The 17322-nt window shown below is 56.1% G+C and overlaps 1 protein-coding gene across 9 annotated transcripts in view; it reads right to left on the bottom strand.

Moving 5' to 3' along the window:
- Positions 1-17322, bottom strand: part of ANKS1A (ankyrin repeat and sterile alpha motif domain containing 1A) — a 178822-nt gene that overhangs the window by 4032 nt on the left and 157468 nt on the right. For 7 of the 9 annotated variants that reach the window (XM_059400068.1, XM_059400071.1, XM_059400069.1 and 4 more), the window contains 10 exons: positions 7624-7722; positions 6775-6927; positions 6547-6654; positions 5240-5404; positions 3796-3921; positions 3475-3546; positions 3202-3288; positions 2504-2641; positions 809-979; positions 496-594 (listed from right to left, as the gene is read on the bottom strand). In XM_059400068.1, coding sequence (XP_059256051.1) covers positions 496-594; positions 809-979; positions 2504-2641; positions 3202-3288; positions 3475-3546; positions 3796-3921; positions 5240-5404; positions 6547-6654; positions 6775-6927; positions 7624-7722 — 1218 coding nt within the window. The remainder of the gene's footprint in view (positions 1-495; positions 595-808; positions 980-2503; positions 2642-3201; positions 3289-3474; positions 3547-3795; positions 3922-5239; positions 5405-6546; positions 6655-6774; positions 6928-7623; positions 7723-17322) is intronic. The other 2 variants (XM_059400072.1, XM_059400073.1) reach the window with 1 other exon arrangement.

Here is a 17322-nt window from a genome sequence, read left to right as displayed (position 1 = left end):
TGTGCTGGTGTCGTGCCAGCGTGAGGGACATGAGGGGCGGCCCTGGTTCTCCTCAGAGAGCAAGCCCCCTAGGGCTGAGATGCAAGAGTGGCACCCTCCCCAGAGCATCAGAATGCCACCTCCGGGCCTCTTCAGAGTCGACTTATCCCAGGGGCTTCTCAGAGCTGCTCAGGTAAAGGAGCCTTGACTGACCTGAGCATCGTGCTCTGAGCCCCAAACCTGTTCATGGCGCCAGGAAGGGGATACGGGGCTGGGGAACCCAAGCCTCTGGGTCCCTTGGGTGGGGCCTGTGGGCGTATCCCAGGCCAGACCACAGCGGGCACCCCAGGCCTCTGCAGAGAGGACACACAGAGAAACAGCTAAAGCACAGATAGGGATGGCAGGAGGGTGGCTCAGGAAAGAATGTCATGTGGGGTGGGGGAGGCTACTAGCGTCTCAGAAAGCTCACGGTCACTTCAGGGAGACTGACACACAGACAGCAGGAGGTGTAAAGACCTTGACTCCAGGACTAACAGACGGCAGCGGTAGGTAAGAAGGACGATGGGTGGTGCAGGTGTGACAGTGACAACAGCGACTATCGGGGGGCGGCGGCACCTAGGGTGCAGAGCAAAGCAGACACAGACATGGGGTGGCGTTACTGGGGGCTCACTGCAGGCCGGGGCCCGGGGGCGCCTGGCGAGGGAGGGGACTGAAGCCCATGGGGCACAGGAAAGGCACTAACAGCCGGTTCCCTCCCGGTGCCCGCTCCACCCCAAGCCCTTGAAGCCCAGGGGGTAAGAGGGGGTCTGGGCGCCTGGGGCCCACGTACTGCTGACTTCCTTGTGCCGACCCGAGGCTTAGGCACTGGTTTGGAAGATTTTGTTTCAATCATATCAGCGGTGGAAGGCCCCAGGGAGCGGGACTTCTGGGCCTGCAGGGCCAGCTGATAGGCCACCTCGAACGCCTGGCCCAGTGTCAGGATGATCTCGTAGGTCAGATTCTGGGAGAAGACAGAGCATGACTTCAGCACTGAGACCGAGGAGCCACCTCCCCCCTTTGCTCGAACCCCTCCAACCTCGCCCTGCCCGCCTCAACCAGGCCTCACGGCCCTGAGCACAGTTCTGGGGGCACCTGGATGGCTAACGAGAGTGTGGTCAATTCTGCCAGGATACTTGTTTTCAAAGCACTGCTTTGTCCCAAGGTGGCTGAGATATTAGGGAACAATCTGACCGTCACACGATTTTGTTTCCCCTGCACGATGTCAATGTGGACACAAACACCAGGGGACCCGGCAGCTTGGCTTCCCTTCCTGTGGTGCTGTCCCTCTCCCAGCCCTGAGCTCCCCTTCCCGCCCCGGGCTCTCTCAGGGGGAGGGGGCCGGCCTAACTGCCACAGCTCTGACTTTCTTAACCACTGCCCAGGAACAGCAGCGCCAGGGTTTGCTAGGTTCCTCTTTTTCAACATGTCACCGAGCAAGTTTCTGAGTGTGGTGCTCCCAGCCCCATCTCCCACAAACCTGGCTTTTACTGCGTGATTTTATGTAGCATGTTCCTCTTTGGGAGCACATATGTTGTGTTACAGCAGAAGTGACTGTGGAAAATGGGAGCTCTAGCTCACAGTGTCAGGAGCTACGAGTATAGGGCAGATGACCCCATTCACCTTCAAAACCAACCCCACGAAGCTGCTCTTGTTATAGCCGCTTTTCAGCCACGGAGCCGGGGACAGTGACTTTCTAAGACCACATAGCCAGCAAGTGGCAGAGCCAGGAGTCTGATGCTAGGCCCAGAGTAAGCATGGATTTCCTGGGGCTGAGAATGCCTGGCTGTCTGTGCCCCAGAAGCCACAGGGATTTGGCAACTAGCTTCTGTCCCCTGGAACAGCAGGGATCTGGATAGAAGCCTGGGGCTGAGGAGAGGGCCTGGGGCCTTGTCTCAGGGCAGAGGCAGTCCCTGTGGGCCCAGCCGGAGCGTGAGTATGGGAGAAAGCAGCCTCCTGTCAGGAAGGCACTGCTGCCCCCAAGGAAGGTAGAGGGCATTTCAGGGAGACTGTCCTTTGAGGGTCCAAGGGGGGCATGGTGGGTTGACAAGTAGCCTGGGGGAGGGAACCCCTGACCAGAACCAGAGGAGCCGCCTAGTTAGCTGCCTGTTCTCCTCTGTGCTTCAGTCTCATCTGTAGGGGACTGGTCCAGAGGCACCTGGGGGGCCAGTTGGTTAAAGGTCTGCCTTCGGCTCAGGTCATGATCCCAGGGTCCTGGGATCGAGCCCCACAACGGGCTCTCTGCTCAGTGGGGAGTCTGCTTCTCTCCCTCTCCCTCTGCCCCTCCCCCCAGCTTGTGCATTCTCTCTCTTGTTCACACTCTCTCTCTCAAATAAATAAAATAATTTAAAAAATAAAAAATAAATAAAGGGAACTGGCCCAGACAGTTGCTGGGGCCTCGGCCCAAACCAGACATGAGCCAGGTGCCACCCACATGCTGGGATGGCAGGTCCCCTCCCTCGGTGCCCAGCTGCAGGGCTCCACCCACCACATCCACCGTGCTGAACACATGGCAATAGTGGTGGCTGGTCTGCAGGTCCTTGGTGATGTAGGCAAAGGTGCAGAGGTCCTCTGGGTCCTGGGCTGCACAGGAAATGTTCCGAATCTCATGCTCCGCAATGACATTCTGCTGGGGAAAGCAGGGTCTGGAATTCTCGGCCCCAAGGCCCACCTCAGCCCGTTTACACCGCCACCACCACTGCCACCTTTTCCCAGTCTGGGCTGTTAGCCCAAGGCCGCTACTTCTCTTGTTCAGTGGGCACAGGGGCAGTGTCTAGCCTTGCCAGTATAGGCTTAGGGGTCTCCACCCTTAACCATGGCAACAGAGGGTGTCAAATGTTCACATCTGACCACCAGCTCTCCAGCCCCTTTGCCCTCCAGGGTGGGGACAAGGCAGGTGAGGTACCAAGGGTGGGGCATGGGGGGAGTCCTTTGCTCATGAAGAGAATCACACCACCAAGGGCCCAAGAACAGGTAAGAGGGCTGATGGAACCCATGCTCAAGGAGACCAGGGGTGCCTGTCACTAGGGCAGGCCCCTGGGATCAGGATGTTTGGCGACAGAGCCAAGTGCCTGGCTGAGGGATAGGAGTACAGAGGAACAGAGAGGGCTGCAGACACTCTAGGCAGCCTAGAGGAGGGGGTGGGGAGAGGGTCCCCTCCTGCTAACAGTGCTGTGAGAAGCACACCTTGTTGGAGGCATCGATGAACTTGACACCTTTGTATGTGATGGACAGGATGATAGTGGGGATCTTCTTCATGTGTTCGGTGGATTTCTGGAGGAAACACGGAGTAGGCCTGTGAATGCCCCTTCTTCAGGCCAAGCCCCTTGGATCCCACAGGCCCCAGCCTCCCCCTGACCTTACATAGCGTGGGAGGGCCCAGGGGCTGCAGCAGGTGCCCCGTTGATGCCTCCCATCCCCACTAAACCCCCCCCACCAGCACGCACCCAGGCAACCTACCCGCATCTTTGCACAGGCGTCCTGTGTGGATTCTGTCCCTCGAAGATCTTTGATCAACATGGAGCCCAGATACTGAGGGTATAGGCAGTAACTGGGCTTAGGATGTCCTGCCTTACCAGGCAGGGAGATCCAACCAATTGGGACCATAGTCAGGTGGTTTCCTCTCCTAACTCCCTTCCCCTACCCTGGCTCGGAGGCCCTCCTGCCCCCTAGGTGCTGGGGGTGTCCTAGGAGTGGAGAACAGCACTTGAGGCCTGGAGCTGGCCGGGAGGGGTGGGTGACAGGGAGGCTAGCCAGGCTGGGAGGGCAGGGGCAACTCACGTTGGCTTCATAACCGCAGGACTCGAAGATGAGTTTCTCTGGCTGGTGTTGCCAGCTCTGCACTGGGGCATAGGGGGCAGCCAGGCTGGGGGGCCGGAGGGTCAGTTTGGCTTCACGCTGCTCTTCCTGTAGAACACGTGGGGTCACAGGTGTGCCTGCCCATTTCAGAGGAACTCGGGGCTCCAGCACACCCAAGGGCAAGGAGGCCCACTACAGGGGTTCAAGGGCAGGAGACAAAAAGTCAAGCAGATACACTGGGGCCGGAGGTGAGGCCCACCCATGCCAGAGGGAAGGCAGGGAGGCAGGGATCCAGGCCCCCTAAGGGCAGGCTCAGTGGGGAAGGCTCTAAGGTAGACAGGACAGGACCAAGACCAGAGGGGGAAAATAAGCATGAAGCACCAAGAATGGGGAGCAGAACCTAGGTCCGCGGAAGCCTTGTATACCAAGTCTGGGGCCCTGGAGCTGGTTCTGGGTGGGGCAGGTGTCCAAGGAGGGAGCGTTTTATACTGTTCCTGAGGCTGCCGCTGGGTGGGGGCAGAGGGGCAGGAGGCCACTGAAATCTAGGCCAGGTGATGGGAGCCTTCACCAGGTGGGAAGAATGGGGAGGCGAGAAGAGAGTCAGGAAATTATGACTTCCATTCCTAGCACTGTGAGGAAGTCTTCGGCTATGGAGTGACTACAGCGGCTAGACAACATGCTTTTCGTATCGTGACATTCAAGGCTGTGCCTGTGGGGAGGTGAAGGACACCCCCAGGTGCTGGAGGTGAGTGTAACTCAGGAGAAAAAAAGCAGTGAAACTAGAGTTCCCAGGGCGGCAGGGGGGGCGGTGAGGGAAATGTGTCGATCTTGTGTCCAGTAGGCCAATTTGGAGAACCAGACGCAAAGCAGGAACCTATGTGCAAGGCAGGAGGCCGGGCAGACAAATACATCAGGAGGCCGGAATGCAAGGCCCTGAGAAGGTGACCGAGGACTGAAGGCTGGGGCCAGCCCAGGGCCTAGCAGAGGCTGCATGGGGGGAGGGGAGTGGCCTTTAGGAAGGCAGACAGCATGGCTGGATAGGTCTCCTAGCTGCATCCCATGCTGGGCTGCAGAAATGCAGCAGGAGGAACAAGAGTTTGACTGGGGCCCTCCTGGTTCTTTGGGCAGGCGGGGTTCGGGGAGCAGAGTCAAGGACGGAAGAAAGCTGCTCTGTGGAACAGGCAGGGCAAGCAAGCTGACAGTGGGGCAGGAACGGGGCTGGAGGGGCTGGGATGTAGAGGCTGAGATGCAGGGGAGGCCCTCCCAGGGAGGGGAGGAAGCAGGGTCCTCCTCCTGCTGGTGATCCAGGCACCTGCAGTTCAATGGCCTCCTATCCCCTCTCCCCAACGCTGGCTGCCAACTCAAGGGACACAGGGGCAGTGAAGGGGTCTGGGGACCCCCATTCACAGCTCCCTCCTGGCCCCACCTGGATTCGGAAGCGCTCAGCTCGAGAAGGTGCCGCTGGGTCATGAAGGCTGTCGTGCCGTCTCCTGCCAGTGTCCCCTGGAGGCAGTAGCAAGTCTGCAGAGCGGCCAGTGCAGGAGTCATTCTGGCTCAGTGGGGACGACGTCTGGGAGAGCAAGTCCTGGCACTGCAGTGGGGAGAAATCCAGGGAACACTTGGAACCCAGGCCAGCCCTGGATTATGGGTGTCAGCCAGCTCTGGGGCTGCCCAGGGCCCAACAGGGGCAGGTGGATCAGTGAGAACAGACACGGAGCAGGCACCAAACGGACGGCACACTGGCCCACAAGCCTGTGGGAAGACCCTGGCCGCGGGGCCAAAGCCACCGAATTCTTCCCCGAGCCAGGAAGCCCCGGTGACCCAGTCCTGCGCGCATGCAGCCACCACGGGCACTCCCACGTCCCTCACACACTCCTGGGCCTGGAGCCGAATGGGAAAGAGGAGGTTACAAGGCTGGGAAGCTGCTTTGCTGCTCATCAAAGATCAAATCATCTGCCGTGATTCACTGCCGCTCCTTGGGCATGTGACCAAATCCAGAGCCCTTTCTTGAAAAAATACACAGCGCTGCCCATCGGCACCCCGAAATCCCATCGCCTCAGTTTTTATGCCAAGTGTCAGCATTTCTTGGTCCCTCAGTGTCACAGGGGCTTCAGGTGAGAGGACAGAGTGATGCCCTCCGGGTGAGGTGGCCGTAAGCAGGTGGAGCCTCGGGGCCCTGCTTGGAGCTCCGCACCCATCAGGGGCTTAGCTCGTAGGCTCCAGCCGGAGCTGGTCCCAGGCCTCAGCTCTGCAGCTGGATGGAGTCTGATCTGCAGTCTGGGGTCAGCAGGCCAAGCCACAAAGCATCTCGAACCCACCCCAAGAGGCTTTTACTTCAGAAGACCTAGGGAGGGCGCAGGTCCTGCCACGGAGCTCCAGCTTTGCCCTGCGTCCGGGTTCCCCGCAGACTGCCCCCCACTGTCCCTTGCTGCCCTTTTTTCCCTTTTCCTGACATGTTATTTTCTACTTAAACTGGAGTCTTTATTAGACGTGCCACCGGGCTTCTAATATGCAGGCAGGAGGCACATAATCCATACAAAACCAGCCCAAACAACTCCTGCTGCTCGCACTCTCCGGGCCCTGGCAGCACACTGGCCCCGAAGACAAGAGGGGACAGATTGTTCCCATCTCTCCTACGGAGGTCATGCTCTTTCCAAAGAATGCCTCAAGCAGTCTCTAATTCCCAGCAACATGAAGAACACACTGAGCCCTTTCCATTCTTGCCCTACTCACTCTCAGCTGGGAAAACCGCGGGGGCTTCTGAGGCGGCTCCTCGTATGGTCTGTCTGCCAGGGAGGCGATGATGCGCTTGCGGTGGCCGAGGAGATGGACCTTCAGCACCTGGATGGGGGCGGGGGCGGGGGAGGGTGATCAGCCGTGCCTGTTCCCACAGGCCCCTACCGGCCCCGGACCGACCGCACCCTGGAGGCCAGGCCTGGCCTGAGCACAGGCTGCACTCACGTTGACAAGCTCCAGTTCCCAGAGGTTCTTCACAGTGTCAATAGAGCTGTAGCCGCTGGACAGGAAGGAATGCACGTAGTCCTGCAGCCCCAGGGAGTCCAGCCAGGAGGGTACTGATGGGGGGCTGCTGCCGTCACAGCCCAGTGCTTTCACCTACGGGGCAAGAAGGGGCAAGACTGACAGCTCAGCCCTCTTGGGGCTGCAGCCAGGAGACCAGGCTCCCCTCCCTTCACACAGCCCTTTCTGCCCCTGCCTGGTCTCAGCACCCCCACCTGTGAGATAGGGCCCCCGCAGCCCTCCAGGTCTGAGGAAGACAGCCCCAGTGGGTACTGCTAGATGGGAGGGAGGGTTCACAGAGGGGCTCCCACTGAGCTCTGACAAGATCATGGACCTGGTGGGACCTGTGAAGTGGGCATTGGCCTCACTGTCGGGACTTGTTTGTGCTTCCTGAGCTCTGGGGTGAGTGGAACAAACAAGGGTACAAGGACTTCCCAGGGCCAGCCGAGTCAAGTGGAGGGGCTGGGGCTACCAGCCCCTGGCTCCCCAGGTGACAGGTCAAGCCTGTGGGTACCAGCTCCTGGGCTGGGCAGAGGCCTATGGCCTCCCTCTGGAGCCCAGACTGGGTCCTCAGCAGTCCCTAGTCTCTGCTGACTCGTTGGGGCCTCAGGACATGGCAAGACAGTAAACAGACCTCTGTGCTGCCTGCTGGGTCCCCCAGGATGCGGGGCGGACACCTTGCAGTGATCCACATGCCCCGGAGCCAGGCTCTTTCCCTTTTCTGGGTCTAGGCGGGGTCGGGAGAGGGTCCTAGCCTCGGCCAAGGCTGCAGAGCCATCAGTGGTTAGTTACCTTGGGCAGGGATCGCGCTGCCTGGAGCAGCTTCCGCCGGTGCTGTGGGTCACTGATGCCGATCTCCCGCAGGTCTTGCTCTTCCATCACATTAGACCCCTGAAAGCAAGAGAGATGGACGTGAGCACCCTCCTGAGCTGGGCGCTGGTGGAAGCCTCCATGGCCCCTCACCAAATTCTTCTTCTCTACCCTAGGCACCGAGGGGTACAGAGAGCCCGGGCTCCCTCGGACAAGTCTGCCTAGACAGCCCACTCCTGCCTGAGCGGCTCCCAGGCGAGCTGGCCAGCACCGGGGCACGCAGGGTGCCCAGCCCCATGTGCATCCGCTCCTCTTGGGGGCAGGTCCACAGCCTCAGAGATGAAGCAGAGGGGGACTCTCCAAGCCTCCTCACAGACCTGCTTTCCTGACTTGAACGCGAAAGCAGCCGTGTTAGGTGATCTGCCAAGGAACTAGACTCATCCCAGGGAGGAGAGGAGTCCCAAAGCAGAAATGTCAGAAGATTTCTGGCTGGCTCGGGAGCTGGGGAGCGCCAGAGTTGGACCACTGAATGTGATGGGGTGGGGGGCTATCGCCCCTGCAGGCCGGCCTGCCGACAGCGCCTCAGGGATTTGACTCAGACCACCCCATTTCACGCTCATGACCAGGGGACTGTCTGTCTTCACCCCCGTTTTATAGGTGAGGAAAAAGAGGTATACCAGTCAGGACTGTGCCAAGGCCGTGTGTCAGGCGGTGGTGCTCAGATCTGGCTGCTCCCTGCCCCCCAACCTCTATGACGTTTTATTCCTCACAGGAGTGTCTCCAGGTAGGTTTTGTCAGACTGTGATCCACGAGAACTCAGAGGTTCTGCCCTGCTTTCAGCCACAGCGTGTCCCCAGAGGCAACTTACTGCCTTCCCAGCTGTCCCTCCTGAGCCAGCTTCCTAGAATTCTTGCACACATTTGACACCTATTCCTAGGACTTAATACACAGACATATCTCAGAGATATTCCGAGTTCAGTTGCAGACCACAGCAATAAAGGGTATACTGCTATAAAATATGAGTCAAATGAATTTTTTGCTTCCTTAGGGCTTATCAACGTTATGCGTACACAATACCGCAGTCTGTTAAGGGTGCAATAGCATTATGTCTTAAAAAAAAATACATACCTTAATTACAAAATACTGCTAAAAATGCACCATCTGAGCTTTCAATGAGTTATAATCATTGATCTCAGATCACCATAAAAAATATAATAATGAGGGGTGCCTGGGTGGCTCGGTTGTTAAGCATCTGCCTTCAGCTCCAGTCATAATCCCGGGGTCCTGGGATCGAGCCTCGCACTGGGCTCACTCTCAGTCTCTCTCAAATAAATAAAATCTTAAAAAAGTATGTAATGATGAAAAAAGTTAAGAATCACCAAAATATGACACAGAGACATTAAATGAGCAAACAGTGCTGGGAAATGGCCCTGACAGACCCGATCGACACAGGGTTACAAGACCTTCACTTTGCAAAAAATACAGTTTCTTCGAAGTGCAAAAGGGAAATGCAATAAAATGAGGCATGTCCGTATCCAGGAGATTGCCCTGCCATCTGTACAGGTAGATCCGCCTCTTTTCGTCAAAGCTGCCTGATCATCCAGGTTAGGGGTTATATGACAAATTATTTAACCAGTTCCTCACTGAAGGAGGGCTATTTCCCGTTTCAGCTCTGCACACAGTACCGCACGAATACCCTCATCTGTGTTTCATCTCTAGGATGGTCATTCAAGAAAGACTGCTAGGTCAGAGGGTATGTGCATTCAGGAGTCTAACACACACTTATTCTTCCATCATGATATGAGTGCTAGATTCCTCCCATGGTCAGCAACAGGGCAGGGAAATGGCTTATCACCACACTTCTTATCATAAGAGCATCGCACTCATACGGCCCCTACCCCATCTTTTCAGGTTTTATGGGCCAAGTATTTACACAGCAATTCCCACCCCATTCATTCCACAGGCTTGATACTCGCTAACCTGCTTAATAAAAGGGACTACAGTTACCCCTACTTCACAGCTCAGGTAGCTGAGGCCCAGACAACAGGAATAACCTGGAGGAGGGCCCTCAAACGGAAGCTTGGAGCCAGAATCCTGCCCAGTGCTCCTGTCGGTACACTCTAGGGCCACAGGCGCGGGGAGCATCGTGGCTCCTTTTCCAGGAATAACCCCTTTCCAGATTTTGTGTGTTTACGCAGGTGCTGATCTTTTCTGTGTTCCATATGGAGAAATTCTTTATAAAATAAGGAAATGAACACCTTTTATCTGTCAACAGTGTTAGACAATTGTTTCTTCCAGGTCATTTCTCTTTTGACTTTCCTGCTGGCTTTGTTCCATACGGAAATGTACTGGTCTGTACCTTGTAGAGCTTCCCTCAGTTCTGTCAGGCTTAGAAGGACCTCCCCTCGCCAAGATTTTTAAAAACAATTCTTGCATATTCTCCTGCTATAATTTTAGCTTCTTCTTCTTCTTTTTTTTTTTTTTTTTTTTTTACAATTAAATCTTTTATCTATCTGGAATTTTTTTTTTTAAATGTATGGTTTAAGGGCTAGAATCCAGTTAATTTTTTTTCTAGGTGGCAAGTTGTCCATTTTTTGAATGAGCTACCTTTCCCCTACCAATCTGAGATGACCCCTGATGTGTCCTAAATTCCTGTTTTTCTGGGACTCTTTCTGTACTTTCTATTCTACTGAGGTGGGTATTCCTTATGCCCACTTTACAGATGAAGAAGTTGAGTAACTCGTGCCACCTCATGCAGACCATCACTGGTGGCCTTACCTTTGTACCCGAGCTCAGTAAACACTGGCACAGTAGCCTCCCCAGGGCCTGTACGTGGTGACCAAACCTTTGCTCCACAAAGGACGCCTCCTAAGCCGTACGTTCCAGGGAGCCCAGGCAGAGAGAGCCAGGGTGGCAGCTCTCTCAGCTCAAGCCGCAGAAGGCCCCTGCCCCAAGGGTACCCCTCCAAGTCTGAGGCCAGCAACTAGGTCACCATGAAACCAGAGTCATCACCTGGAGTTCCCGCAGTCCTGTGGGCCCAAATGTAGGGTATGTGGATGGGAAAGGCAGCAAGGGGCGGCCGCCTGCATAGACACCCTCCCCGAGGATGAGGGCACGAGTGGGACCTGTGCTGAAAGCAACAGCACACCCTGGCAAGTTTCTGAAGTCCTACTGTAGCCCCAACATTTACTCCCGACCCTTTGCAAGGTTTTTGGGCAACATTAGTACTGAACTGAGAGCTGACAACCAGAAAGCCCAGATCCAGCTGGATAGTGGGCCTTCATTACCCAGTTAGGAGGAGGGGTGGTGGCGTTGTGTATGCAGCTGTGAGGAGACAGAGGCAGAGGGAAACAAAGGAAAACCAAAGGATGTGATGGAAAATCAAAGCAGGAAGCTGCCAGAGCATGTCCTGGGAGCAGGCAGGGTCTCCTGACTTCCTGCATGTGCCACATTATCCTCTTGGATCAGCTTGTGTGGGGACTATAAGGTGCTCCAAATCCTCAAAGGGGAGAAACATTCTGGAAGTTTCCACACCCTTTTTACTAAAGGAAGAATGGGACTGCTGCCTTTTAGAACCATTTTCATGAGGAGGGCAATGGGGGAAGAGAGACCTTCTACTTTACCTTCTACCACACTGATGTTTATACCAAGGGCTACTTTTGTCCCAGAGCTAAGAAAGTAGAACAGCTCTTTGGCCTAAGCATTTCAGTGACTAGAACCTTCCTTAGATTAAAAAAGTGTCTGAGTGTAAGAGAAATCTGAAACACATAAGTAGTCAACACTCAGCCAGTTGGGTTCAGTTCCTGAGGACGGGAGGATAGGAGGACAGAGCGTCAGGGCATCCCTGCCCCAGGTTCTGCTTTAGCCCCCGCCGTCCTGTCAGCCCACCCTCACAAGCACCTGGAGGGCGCTGACCCTGTGCCTTACTTTGCAGGCCAGGCCTCAGGCTTCATGGCCAGTGGGGGTTCTGGGATCCTGCCTTCTGGGCCAGGGCCCGCTCTCCAGGGAAGAGCACAATAAGTGGTCCTCAGGGTCACTATGGGTAACAAGAGTTCCCTTTGTGGGGGAGATGACAAAGGTGCCAGTGATATGGGTCCTGACCACGTCCTGGCACTGTGCATTCATCGCTTGGAAAAAAACTCTCTGAGATAGGAACTGCCTGATTATACAAAGAAACAGGCTCACAGAGCAGAAGTGACTTATCCAAGGTCACAGAACTTGTGAATGACAAAGGGACAATTAGACTACTATCTCATGCTCCAGGTTCTCTCTACTTGCTTAGCTGGGAGTCTGCTGTAGCCAAGTGTGGAAGCTACAGCAGCAGCAGCCTGAGACCAGGGCAGGGAATCCGTCCCAGTGCTGAGGCGCACTTGGGCTCTGGGACTAACATCCCTACCGAGGAACCTTCCTCCCACTGCCTGCTCTCCACCTCAGGGTGGGGCGGGGCAGCATTTCCTTTTTACTGGTACAGAATCCCAACTCCTAGCACCTCATGGGTCCCTGGAGGGTGCTAAGAGTTGAGGAGGGCAGGGCTTGCGGAGGCCTCACAGTGAGGGAGAAGCAAGGGTCTGGATACCCAGGCCTCGGCATACAAAGCCCAAGCACTGAGCCCAGAGCTCTCAGCACCAACGGGCCTGGAGCGGGCTGAGGTCGGCCTGCCAGAGCTCAGGGCAGGGCAGCATGAACCTGCTCAGGGGACTGGCTTGCACAATCACACACCATCATTCTTGGGCATCCTTCCTCGAGAAGGCATAACCAAGAGGCCGTGCCTGTTGTGGCAGCTGTAATTAGTTTTATTTTCCCTAGGCACGGTTTCCCCTTCCTGCCAGTATCTGCCATTGGGCCTCACCCATGGGCGCAGAATGTGGTACCTAGAGCAGTGGCTTATCTGTGCCAAGTGGGATTTCCAAGGGCCAGAGTCTGGGCCTGGCTCAGTGGATATGTGGACAGTGGGGAAGAGGGAGGCCTGCAGCCAGGGGCCGCAGGAAGGACGGAGCGCAGACAGCAGGACCTGCCCCCGGGAGTGCAGGGGAGAGTCCGGCAGAGGCAGAGGGAACGGCTGTTGTAGGCCCCACGGCTCTTTCTCCCCAGCTTTCCCTGGCCTTCCAGGGCTCTGATTATCTTCAGAGTCTTCCTGACCCTGTGATTTTAGCAGAAGAAAAGATCCTTCTGCATCTTGAGACATACCTCACTTGTCAATATTTTGCTGGAAATTTCTTTAACTGCTGGGTATGTCTTCATTCAACAAATGGTGGAAAAGGCCTAAGAAGGAACATGTGGGAATGTGGTACATTGGTGTGGGCCCTTCTCAGGCAAAAGGAAAGCCAGCTGAGCTGCCTGCTGAGGGCCCCAAGGCTGTTATGGGCTAGAGACTGCCGCCTGCCCATCTCACTCACAGCTTTGCCACCTGAGTCTAGGGCAATGCCCAGCCTGTTGTCCACGTGCAACACCAATCTGCTGAGTGACCAGGGAAACTGACGGTCGGAGGGGACCCCATTAAAAGAAAAGTCGGAAAAGCCAAAACCGATGCTGCTGACCTCACAACTGTGGTCTTTTGGAGTCCTCTGAGAGAGACAAGGACGAGGTGTGGGAGAGGTGGGGACATGCTGGGGTAGGGAAGGGGAGCCCCAAGGATGTTTGGAGCTTAGGGGTAGGTGGTGGCAGGATCCGCAGGGAGTTTCATGTGGGGAGAGGGCAGAGAAGTGGGTCAAGAGTTCCCCAGCTAAGGAATAGCACGGGACAGATGCCACCCGCCTCGGGAGCAGGGAGAAGTTCCGGGTGGTGGGAGCGGGGAGGTGGGCCTGGGCTTGGGGGCTGTGCCAGGGAGTCAGCTGGTCCTGCCCAGGACAGAGAGAAGCTCTCCTGTTTAGTCACGAGGAAGCGGAGGTTCAGTGAAGGACTAACCTGCCTGAGGTCACAAAGCGCTGTCTCTGCTCTATTCGGTTCACAGAGATGCCTCTTCCCCGGCCCAGAGAAGAACCAAAGCAGAAAGGGCACAGTCATCTGAACATCACCCTACAATCCTGACTTGTTTCCAGGCATGTGGGGCTCAGTAGTCCCTCGACAAAGGGTCTGAGCATGGGGAGGTGCGAGCTGAGCTCGGGTCCGGTGGCCCGGACAGGGGCTGGAAAGCTGACTCCAGGCCTGATCATCCACGATAGACAGCAGCCCCAGCCCCTGCCCGCCATGAAAGCGTGGCACTCTGCCCACCTCCTGTGCACAGGCAAGCACTCAGGGCAAGTAAAGGGGCGATTACAGCAAGCCTCGCCAAGTGCGAGACCAGGGCTCTAGGCTGGGCCCACCAGTAAGACGAGAGGCCACGGATGTTTCAGCCTCTCCTGGAAGGAGACGAGCCCTCAGCATGCAGGTGTTGGGCAGAGTGCTGGCACCAGCTCTGAGGCTGCCTCTGCTAGGGCCCCAATTCCTGAGGCTAACTGTGAGGTCAGTTAGCCTCTCCCGGGCCTGGCAGGTCCTGCTCCTCCTGCCTCTGGGAATCCAGGATCCAGTAGTCCGTGCATGGGTCAAGTCCCTGAAGGGAAAATACTCCAAACTCGCCACCCCGCTTAAACTCAGCCCTTGTGGGAGTGATCCAGAGCAGGGCAAGGCCCACAGGTGGCCTGGGGGGAAGCCCAGACTGCTGTGGCCATGGTGAGCCACAGACCCCTGTCCCTCCTCACTCTCTGTCCTCTCTCCCAGAGGTCCTTCCTGCTCCCCCTGGGCGGGCCCCTTGCACCCTGGACCACCCAGGTCTGCTTGCCCTCTCCCTCCTGGCCCACCTGCAAGGATGCACAGGTGTCAGTACAACTCCAGCCTCAGAAAGGCACTCCTGGCTCAGAACAGGGCCCTGTCCTGTGTGTAGCCACGTGCACCCCAGGGGACTGGGCCCAGGATGGCCCAGCACTGAGGCCAGGTATGTGCCCTAGGAACCGCAAAAGCCTGCTTGTGGTGGAGGAAGCCATGGTGGGTTAAGTCACTGGGTGCCCTGGACCCTAGTGCGGGCAGCCACTGTGGCTAGTCCTGAGAGATAGTTAAATGTCACCAGCAAAGGTGTGTGAGCAATACAGGAGAATGAGAAAAAGTCAGGCTTGTGGACAACGCATCTGGGCACTCCACCTCGAGGCCTATCCGTGACCAGATGTCGGCCCCCTGGGGATCGGGCCCCCCACTCAAACGGAGGCAGACACCCTCTGATAGAAGAATGTCTCCTGGCAGAATAGCACTGGACTGGCCTGCCCCTCCCGCCTCATTTCCGTATTCACTGTGGCCGCTCTCTCCTCAATCACTTGGTCATTTCTCCTGCCATCGGTCATGAAAAAGCAAGGACTCAAACCTCTCTTGAGGGACAGAATGAGAAACAGGGCTGTGGTCCTGGCCACATTTTGCCTCTGGAGAAAGCCTGGCACCTAATGTCCCTCTCTTCTCCAGCCTAGATCCGTGAGGAGGGATGCTCCTGAGGCTGCCCTGTACTGGGGGGTGGGGAAGGGCACTGGGGGGAGGGGCAGCCCGAGGGCACCCAGTGGGATATACACGCCCCTCCGGGCACGTATCTGTGGGCCCACTTCCCAGGAGGGGACCTGCCACAGCTCAGTAACAAATGAGGGGCTCAGTTGGTGGGAGGCCTGCATACACATCCCCCTCTGGTCAGATCCAGGGCAAGTCTGGCCTACACCCCCCCCCACCCCCGCCGGATCCGTGTGTGTGGAGGCCTGGACTCAGCCCTCCAGGCCTCAGATGCTTCACGGGTTATTTACTCTGCAGTCCCTTCAGGAACGTTGTTGGTTTCCATGGGGCCCTGCCTGTCTTTCCCACATCAAAACCAATTTTTTTCCTGAGTAGAGAAGTTATACAAATTTACTATAGAGCATTTAAAAAAGAAATAAAGCACAAAGAAAAATGTAAAAGCAAACTCACAGAATCATCACTTCATGGAGAAAAAAAGGGGTACCATTCTAGTATTCTTTTCTAAGAGAATATTTTTTAAAAGGTAGAACTGCAATTAGTTCTATCACTTTGGTGTATTTTTCTAAGCTTTTATTTAAAAACTTTCAGCAAAATTGGGCTTACAGTATACACGTTGTTCTTTTAACTGCTTTTATCACCCCCGCCCCCCAATTTTCCTGTATTGCGTGAACACCTATGCCGGTGATATTCAGCTGTCTGTCAGGACTAGCTACAGCGATTGCCCGCACTGGGGTCCACGGCACCCCACGACTTAACCTGCCAGTGGACACGGTGGCTTCCTCCACCGCTTGGGGAGCAGGATGTCTGGGAGAGGGGGCAGGGCTCTGTGGCTCATGCTGTGGCTCCAAATGTTAATAATGACAGAAAACAGAAGCCTCACTCCCTGAAGCACACATGCATTCTCTCACCTCGGGGCTGAGGGCTTTCTGCGCGCTGCCGCCACACACAAGGCAATGTGGTGCGCAGGGGAAGAACCTGTTCAAATAAGAACTGAGTTCAAATTCTGACTTTGTTCCTCAAGGTTGTTACAAACTTAGAATCTTATAAAAAGGAGTAAGCTCCCCTGCTTCGCAGGTTAAATAAGGAATCCCATGGCGCTGAGCACTGACCTGCTGCTGGCAGGAACCAGCGCTCGGGGAGCGCTCTTGTGTCTCTGCGTTCGCTGCCTTCTGGCCCAGCCAACCTGCTCCTGCCCTGGGGCTGTGTCACAGAGCCTCCGGCAGGACACCTTTCCCCAGCTCAGCCCTGCACCACGCCCCCTGCTCTCCTGGCAACCCCTGACCCCACTGCAGCCCAGACCTGTCCCCACCCAGAGAGACAGAACTTGACAGTGACCAATGCAAGCAGTTCTATAGAAGAGGAGGAAGAGGCACACCTGTCACCAGTTCTGTTTCTGAACTGGTGAGGCCCTCGCCACCTGTCAATCTCCGAAGGGCTCCCACGGATGGTGTGAAAGCACCAGTGTCAGGACTCATCTCCCAGTTTTGTGGCAACAACACCTTTTTGTGATCCTTGCTCTCCCAAGCAGGTTCCTGGCATCCCCATTCTCTCCACACCAGGCCCAGCACCCTTCCCTCCTACTACCCATCACCCCCAAACACCTGCCTTTCTGAGGCCTTCTCTGAGGTCAAGGAGCTGTATCCACCCTCCAGATCAGCAGTGGAACTTAGCAAGGCCCAAGGCAGACTGGAGTCAAAGGGCTCAGTTCTAAGATCGCCCCAAACAAGCTTTACACCACAGACCTGTGGACAAAGCCAGTATGTGTGCAGCAGAGAAAGGCCGCTGCCTGCGCTCCGTGTGGAGAATGTGCCACCGTACCGCCTTACGTTCTTGAGCTCACGGCCAGTCTCAGTGGGTGTTATGTGTCACAACAGGGAACAGTGTGTCCCCTGCAGAACTTATGTCCCCATAAAGTAAGCAGTCAAATGAGATGCCATAGGACAGGGGATAAACAAGGGGGCACAAAATCTTATGGGGGGTGCTGGAGGAAAACCCACATCTCCTCACTCTTTGCAAATACGTAGAACCTCTACTTCTCCTCTGAGCCCTTCTCCCTCCAGCTGACTTCACCGTGGCCTCAGCAAGCACTGGACCTTCACTGAGAATCCTGTGGTGGTGGGAGCCACAAAGCCAGAAGGCTTCGGTGGGCCCCCCAGTCAGAGCCACAAGCTTACTGGGGTCTGATTCCCAGCAGCTTCTTTGCCCAGGCTTCTGCAGAGT

The sequence above is a fragment of the Mustela nigripes genome, chromosome 5 (assembly GCF_022355385.1).
Source record: "Mustela nigripes isolate SB6536 chromosome 5, MUSNIG.SB6536, whole genome shotgun sequence".
Classification (NCBI taxonomy): domain Eukaryota; kingdom Metazoa; phylum Chordata; class Mammalia; order Carnivora; family Mustelidae; genus Mustela; species Mustela nigripes.
This window is presented reverse-complemented; position numbering and strand designations above follow the sequence as displayed.